At 37.3% G+C, this 8,294-nt stretch overlaps 1 protein-coding gene across 1 annotated transcript in view; it reads left to right on the top strand.

Moving 5' to 3' along the window:
- The window catches only part of Malrd1 (MAM and LDL receptor class A domain containing 1), a 667,530-nt gene that overhangs the window by 158,576 nt on the left and 500,660 nt on the right, over positions 1 to 8,294 (top strand). The window contains exon 17 of the mRNA XM_021156265.1: positions 2,059 to 2,471. Within this exon, the coding sequence (XP_021011924.1) occupies positions 2,059 to 2,471 (413 nt within the window). The remainder of the gene's footprint in view (positions 1 to 2,058; positions 2,472 to 8,294) is intronic.

Genomic DNA, 8,294 nt, shown 5'->3' on the forward strand with positions numbered 1-8,294 from the left:
TTTTTTTTTTTTTTTTTTTTTTTTTTTTTTTTTTAACACAGGGTTTCTCTGTGTAGCTCTGGCTGTCCTGGAACTCACTCTGTAGACCAGGGATGGCCTTGAACTCAGAAATCCACCTGCCTCTGCCTCCCAAGTGCTGGGATTAAAGGCATGTACCACCACTGCCCAGCTTCTTTTTTCCTCAAACTGTACATTTTGTATTTTTTTGTGTTTGGACTTGCTTCCTCCTCTTTCTTACAGATTTGCATGATTATTACAAGATAGAGTCAATTGAGGCTGTCTTAAAATCTTCTCACACAACAAGATTAGTTTCAAGTTCTTCAGTTAAGCCTTAGACAGAGTCTTAGAACAAGAGCAAAAATCAGACCCACTGTTTACCAAATCTCACAAGAAAGATCTAGCTCAGTTGCTAATATCTTTCCCCTATGAAACCTCTTAAGTTGGGCCTTCATAAGGGGAAAGATCAATGAGGATGACCTGTAAACCATTATACTTGGGGCTGAGATAAAACAGTTTAGATTAAATGAGAATATGAGAATGTACCAAGTAGTTTTACAGAGAGAAGGAAATAGTAATGATGCCATTGGAGGATAGTGATTTAATAGCAGCTGTGTAGAGACTTTTGGAGCTTTGATAGAAATAAAAAGGACTCTGTGAGTGACATTTGAGTAATCCCTCATCAGTATTGGAAATAAGTAAATTTTGCCTAGTAGAACAGCATTTGTTTGAGATTTCTCACTTTGATGTAAGCAACTTTTCCATGATACTCAGGTGATCCTTAAGTATTTTGAATTGTTAGCGAGTAACACTTCTCACTTCTTAGTTCTATTAAGATCATTGAGGGAGCTTACAAGAAAAAAAAAGTCCAGATGCAGGGTGTGGGCAGATGGCTCAGAGGAGAAAGTGTTTGTCTGAAGGCCCACATGAGTTCAAACCCAGAACCTACATTGAAAGTCCTCTGTAACCATGCCAGTGAAACCGAAGGTGAAGGAACAGAGACCTCCTAAGTTAGTCATTATAGCTGATCAGTAGCAAGTGTAGAAGAGATGGCTCAGAAGTGACTGCTTGCTTTGCATTAGGAGAACAGGGGTCTTTCTGTATTTCAGAATCTATATAAAAGCCTCCATGCTGGCGTGATCTCAGCATACTAATACCCCAGAATAGAAAGAGGCAAAGGGAGGAAAGTTGCTGGGTTGTTAGCTGCCAGCCTAGCTTACAACAACAATCCCACAGGGTTCCATAGTCAGCTAGAAAGACCCCACCTGAAAACATCAAGGCAAAGAACGACAGAGGGAGATACAGATGCACTTTTCTGTCTTCCACATATACATGAGGATCTAGCACGCACGCACGCGTGTGCGCGCACACACACACACACACCACAATAATTGTATGGAGGTTGATAGAAAAGAATGGCTGGATATCTGAGATTACATCCATCTCTGGCCTCCATACAAACCCATTCACCTTCCTGATCCATATGTATGTACAAAACAGGATCACATGTAAGTATATATACTATACACAAATAAGTGCACATACCAAAGCCAAAGTAAGAATCCCAGTGCATGATTTTAAAACTATTTGGGTCAATTAAATCATTTCACATGTGACTTCTGAGCTTTGGTGAGTTTGTTTCTTTGTCTTTTCATGTGCCCTGGTTGGCACACACAGCTAAGTTTGAAATGCACTCAGTCAAAAATGTGTTTCAGTCATGATTCTTTGCCTGAGGTGATATAATTGTTGTGCTAGGATTAAACTTAGGTTGCCATGCATGCTAGACAAGTGCTCTACCTCTAAGCTATACCACCAGCCCAGGGGTATGTTATCAGAAAGGAAGATGAAAGCACATTAAAAATCTTTAGAAGATAATGTTCTATGCATTTCATCTTCACTCCATGAAATATTATTAGGTGTCTGGTAATGACTCTGCTCATAGCTATGTTTTATGTCACATTTGAAAACTACTACAGCTTATCTTTTTGTGTATCAGTATGTGTTTTTAATCACTCTTATTGTCCCTTATTCTCCATTGATGATGTTTAATATCATTTACAGGACCAGAACTACAGTGTGACTTTGAAAATGGAATTTGTAACTGGGAACAAAGTACAGAGGATGACTTCAACTGGACCAGATACCAGGGTCCTACTTCAACGATGAACACTGGCCCAATGAAGGACCATACACTGGGCACAGCCAAAGGACACTACCTTTACATTGAAACCTCAGGGCCACAGGGTTTTCAAGACAAAGCTATTTTACTTAGCCCCATCCTTAATGCAACTGACGCAAATGTCTGCACCTTCCGCCTGTACTATCACATGTTTGGAAAGCATATTTATCAGCTGGCTATCTACCAGAGAATTTGGAGGAATTCCAGGGGACAGCTGCTGTGGCAGATATTTGGGGATCAAGGCAACAGATGGATAAGAAAAGACCTCAGTATTACCAGCAGGAAGCCCTTTCAGGTAGGATAATGGGTTTCATAATATATACTTGAAATGTTTCCTAATATCTTAGCAGTATGAAATATCACGGTACTCTTGAATTAAAAGCTAGTGGTATTGGATCAAAGTTACTTTGAAATGCATTCATCATTTACAGGAGGGTGTGCTAAGGCTCTTTGAATTGCTTTGCTTCATGACTACCTCAGTAATGTATGTTTAACATTTCCTCAGATGAATGCTTGACACTCAAAACAGCTGCAGGTCCCTCCAATGTTAAGGGTTTTTTCTACTGAAATTAAAATATGAGAAGAAAGAAGAGTTTGGCATAAGATATGAATTCTGCAGACTGCAAACTCATAAATATATGCTTTTGAATACATCGTTTGACATTTTAAAATGAGCAGCTGAAATCCAGGCAAAGTGTATTTTTTATTTTTTTTTCATTTATTTTTAACTGGAATTCGTACATTGCATGCAGTTCTGGGTTTCATAAAGGCAGTTTATTTTATGTATGTCAAGTACTGTGATGATATTCACCCTTTGTACCCTGTATTTTCTCCTTCTTCATATTTAGTCTGTCTTATGTGTATAAAATATGGAATCCACATATTTGAGAAAGCATGCAATATTTGACTTTTTCAGTCTGGCTTATTTCACTTAATATAATTGATTCTAGTTACATCAATTTTCCTATGAATGACACAATTCATTCTTTTTATGGCTAAGTAAAGTTGTATTATGTATATGCCACAGTTTTTTTTTTTTTTTTTTTTTTTTTTTTTTTTTTTTTTGCTCATTCAGCTACTGTTTAACACCTAAATTGATGGCATTTTGTGAACTTTACTTCAGGAACTATGGATGTGCAAGTTTCCCTATGGTGTGCTGACTTACAAGCATTTGCTCACCAGTCTTGGTTTATCTGTTTCCTGTGACCTCTTGGTCCAGCACTGGGAGAGATGGGATAGAATAGCCATAAAGAAAACAAATAACAAATGTGTGAGTTTGGGGAAAGGGAACTTGTCTACACTGCTTGTTAGAATGTGAGTTCATGTAGCCACTAAGGAGGTCAGCATGAAGCATTCTACAGAACTGCAATTTAAACTACACTAGACAAAAAAAGCACACACTTTATTAAACAACACATAGCTGCTCTAGTGAAGAACCCAAGTTTGAATCCACATCTCCTCATTCCTGGGGCAATGTTTTGGTTTGGTTGGTTGGTGTTCTTTTTAATTCTACATTTGACCTGTCTTCTAAAACAAACTGGCAAGTTCTGCTTTTCTTACCACTTCCATTAAGTGATTAAATCAGAAACCCCCTGGTTTTCAGTTCTGTAGTTATAAGGGAGACAATTTCAGAGAAGTTCTCATTAACCTCAGCCATAAAAGCTTGTAAGTAGCAGAGACAGGACTTAAGCTTGACAGAGTTTGTAAATGACTGACATTTCTCTTTTTACCATTACTTCTTGAAGCATATAGGGCATTGAGTATAGGTTTTCTCCTTTTTAAAAAAGATTTCTGTATATAATATACTATAAGAAACATTATATCTATCCTTGGCTCAAAGTCCTGAGTTTTAGGTGTTTTTGTTTTTGTTTTTGTTTTTGTTTTTTTCATGTGCCAAATTTCTTTCCAATACCAACATTGGAAGCATTGTTTCAATCAGAGTGCCTAAATCATGTTACCTATTTTATAGATGCAACCTTGTTCCAAGCCATCTTTTGACAACAGCTAACAATCACAGGTACCATTGAATATGATTCAACCAGTAAAGAACACATGGGGAGCCGGGTATGGTAGTACACGCATTTAATCCCAGCACTTGGGAGGCAGAACTCGGGATTTCTGAGTTCGAGGCCAACCTGGTCTACAGAGTGAGTTCCAGGACAACCAGAGCTATACAGAGAAAACCTGTCTCGACCCCCCCCCCCTCTGCCTAAAAAAAAGAGCACATGGGGATTGGTGATTTTTTTCAGAAACAAATATGTTGAAGACATGATATCTAATCTGCCACAGGTATTGTGATATCTTGCAGTTCTTCCATAAATGCATGCTGCAATTCAATCAATAATATTAAGTAATTAATTCTTAATGTCTAGGCCATTTGTAATTCAAACTAATTTCTTACTCAGGGCATTAACTCTTTTTGTGAAGTTTATTCAATAATTGGTTTCCATATGAAAGAACCTTCATAGGGAGGTTGCTACATAGCCAGGACTTATCAAAGCACCCTTTGTCATGAATCAAAACTTGATAGCTGAGTATTGAAACCCATCATGAGTCACATAGAAAGTGTTCTCTGTGATCTTAACCAGCCTGTCTCCTAACAAAAGAACTTTTAAATAAATGTTCTTTTATACTCTTAAATGAAACACACCCAGAAAATGGCAACATGGAATATTTTGAATATGGTATAGGCAGGTCAAGGTAGCTAGCATGGAGTCCAATTTAATGAAGAAGGTATGTTTCTCCACTGTGTAGCATGTACTCATAGTATCTGTTCCAAGAAACAATAGAAACACCAATGCTTTCATTAGCGGTGAGAACATAAGGAAAATTATTCTTTCACTACCCAGCAGATAAGAGCTTCTCATGAAGTATTTGCCTAAAAGAAAAATTCACTGACATTTTAGGATCATTCACTTAAAATCAAATGAATAGGATAGGAGTGTATTGTATATGTAGGAGTTCTTGTTTGCCTTTCGTGTTTGTTGTGTAGCACAGCCAGTAAAGGCTCTACAAATTGTTATAGATAATTAATTGAAATTTCCAACTGAATTCTATTATGAGTCACTGTCACATACTGGATATGAAATGCCATATATATTGAATAGTTTAGTCAATATCACAATCAAGATAATGAATACGTACCACATTTCAGAAATTGCCTCCTGTGCTTATGTGAAACATCCTTTAGACCGTTCTCAGCATTTGACAACTGCCATCAGTTTTCTGTGACTCTTACATTTTTATATAAAAGGAATTCCAGAGCAAGAAATCATTCTTCACCTAGCTCATCTAGTACAGTTATTTTAAAATTTATTTATTTATTGGCATGTGTCAATAATTCATTTGGATAAAGCACAGTTTATGCAATAACTCGTTAAATGCATTATGGGCAATTATAAATAAAACTGATTTGAGAAGTTGTATGCATGTATTCATATAAACAATGGCTCATTCTCCTAGGTGAGTAACCAACTGATTTATCTGTATTTGAGAGACTTATGCTTATCTTTACAGGAAACTTTTTCTTGGTTTTAGTGTTCAAAAATTTTCATTCATATAAAGAGTATATGGTAATTTTAGGTCTAAGTCAATACCTATTACATTATTAGTCTTTTAAATGTATCTCTGTTAAGGATGATGGAAGCATTTAACTGCAATTTTAACTGGCTATGCTGTGGTATGATCTATGTTGAACACAGTTTTCATGAGATTAATTGTCCAGCAAATATGTGTTTAGATTATATCTTGCAGCCTTTTACAGTATTTTGAAATTGGCTCATTATTGTATTTTTACATATTACAATTGGTAGTCCTTTAATAGAGATGTGATTTACAATACAGTTTTATTACTGTAAAACGTATTATAGTGTCTGTAATTCAGATGTTCAGTAACTATTTATTGAATGATTATTTGACAGAGCTCATATTTAGTAAGTAGAAAGTTAGGATTATTTGCTGTACATTAGTTTGATTTCTATCACCTCCTAATCTAATAATTTATTGGGAATTTTAAATGGCCAAAGTAATTTCTTAGCTCATGGCAACAATGGATGGCTTTTTATAAGATTATGATTTGGTAATTATGATTTTCTTCAATAACTTTGAAAGAGCTGGGGAGATGGCTTAGTATGCAAACTGCTTGCTGTATAAATGTGAGGGACTGAGTTCAAATTCTCAGAAAATAACAAAAGCCATACACAATTGTAAATATCAGCATCCCCAATTCTCTTATACTGAAATCTGAGCAGGGACAGGAGAATTCTCAAAGATGTATAGACAAGATAGCTAGGCATATTCAGTGGTGAACAAGAGTCCCAAACAAGATGAAAATACAAAACAAAAACTAAAGGTATCCTCTGGCCTCTACACATAAACTGCAGCTTGGGAATGTCTACACATATACAGACACACACTTAACACATGTGTGTATACACACACAGAGTAAATTTAAAAATTATTCTCTTTTAAAATTTGGACATTAATACATTATTTGCATTTTATATTCAATAGTAGTGAACTTTACATAAAACATACTCATTTTTATTTTGATATATTAGTGTAACTTTAGATTAATATTTACATTAAAATGATAGTTTTAATTAACCCCTAAATAGTTAACAGTAGATTTCTCCTTTTTTCCTTGTGATCAAATTATTGTTCTCATATCAATTATATAAATATTCTTTGGAAAGTAAACCTTTGGGGGCTGGTGTAATGTTTCAGTGAGTCAGGATTTTTGCTCTAATCCTATCTACCCAAATTCTACATCAGGAAACCACATGGAAAAATGGGGGGAAGTGTAACTCTAGAAAGCAAGTTGTCTCCTTATTGGCATAAGCATGCTAGTCCAGATACTTACAGTAAATAAATAAATGAATGAATAAATAAATAAATAAATAAATAAATAATAAGTTAAAAGAAAAGAAACATTGGGGTCCCGTTCAGTCAGCTCCAGCACCAGGTCACCTGGGCGCGGAGTTGGCAGACACCCCCAAGGTCCCTAGAGGACTCTCCACTAGATCTTAGGACCTCTGGTGAGTGCGACACAACTTCTGTTCCAATCCAATCACTCAGGACCTGAGACAGCATTAGGGAAGAAGAAAACCTGGCCTGACCAGGGTCACAAATCCTTTCGAGTCAGTGCCAGCACATAGTCACCTTGGGTGCTGAGTCAGCAGACAGCCCCAAGGTCCCTAGAGGACAGCTTCTGAGGCAGACCCCATTTCAGACTCCAGACATTCAGGCACCTTCCCTGCCAGAGGAGAGGTGAACACCATCCCTGGCCAGAGCATCTGGAAGAGCCATTTGGTTCCTGGATACCTCCGAGACTAGTCTGCTCAGATAAGAGTGTGGACTACAGAAGCTAACAGCTTCTCAGACAGGCCCAGTTTTGGGCCTTCATCTTCTGCCAGGAGGCAGGTCCAAAAGCCAGATATCTGTGCACCTTCCCTGTAAGGGAGAGCTTGCCTACAAAGAGTGCTCTGACCACTGAAACTCAGGAGAGAGTTAGTCTCCCAGGTCTGCTGATAGAGGCTAACAGAATCACAAGAGGAACAAGCTCTAACCAGAGGCAACTATAACAACTAACTCCAGAGATTACCGGATGGTGAAAGGCAAATGCAAGAATACTACTAACAGAAACCAAGACCACTCACCATCAAGAGAACCCAGCACTCCCACCTCGCCCAGTCCTGGGCACCCCAACACACCCTAAAAGCTAGACCTGGATTTAAATGCATATCTCATGAGGATGGTAGAGGACAACAAGAAGGACTTTAATAACTCACTTAAAGAATTACAGGAGAACACTGCTAAAGAGCTACAAGTCCTTAAAGAAAAACAAGATAACACAATCAAACAGGTAGAAGTCCTTAAAGAAAAACAGAAAAAGACAACCAAACAGGTAGAAGTCCTTAAAGAAAAACAGGAAAACTCATCCAAACAGGCGATGGAAATGAACAAAACCATACTAGACCTAAAAAGGGAAGTAGACACAATAAAGAAAACCCAAAATGACGCAACACTGGAGATAGAAACCCTAGGAAAGAAATCTGAAACCATCTATGCGAGCATCAGCAACAGAATACAAGAGATGGAAGAGAGAATCTCAGGTGCA

This window comes from Mus caroli, chromosome 2 (genome assembly GCF_900094665.2).
Source record: "Mus caroli chromosome 2, CAROLI_EIJ_v1.1, whole genome shotgun sequence".
Classification (NCBI taxonomy): Eukaryota; Metazoa; Chordata; class Mammalia; order Rodentia; family Muridae; genus Mus; species Mus caroli.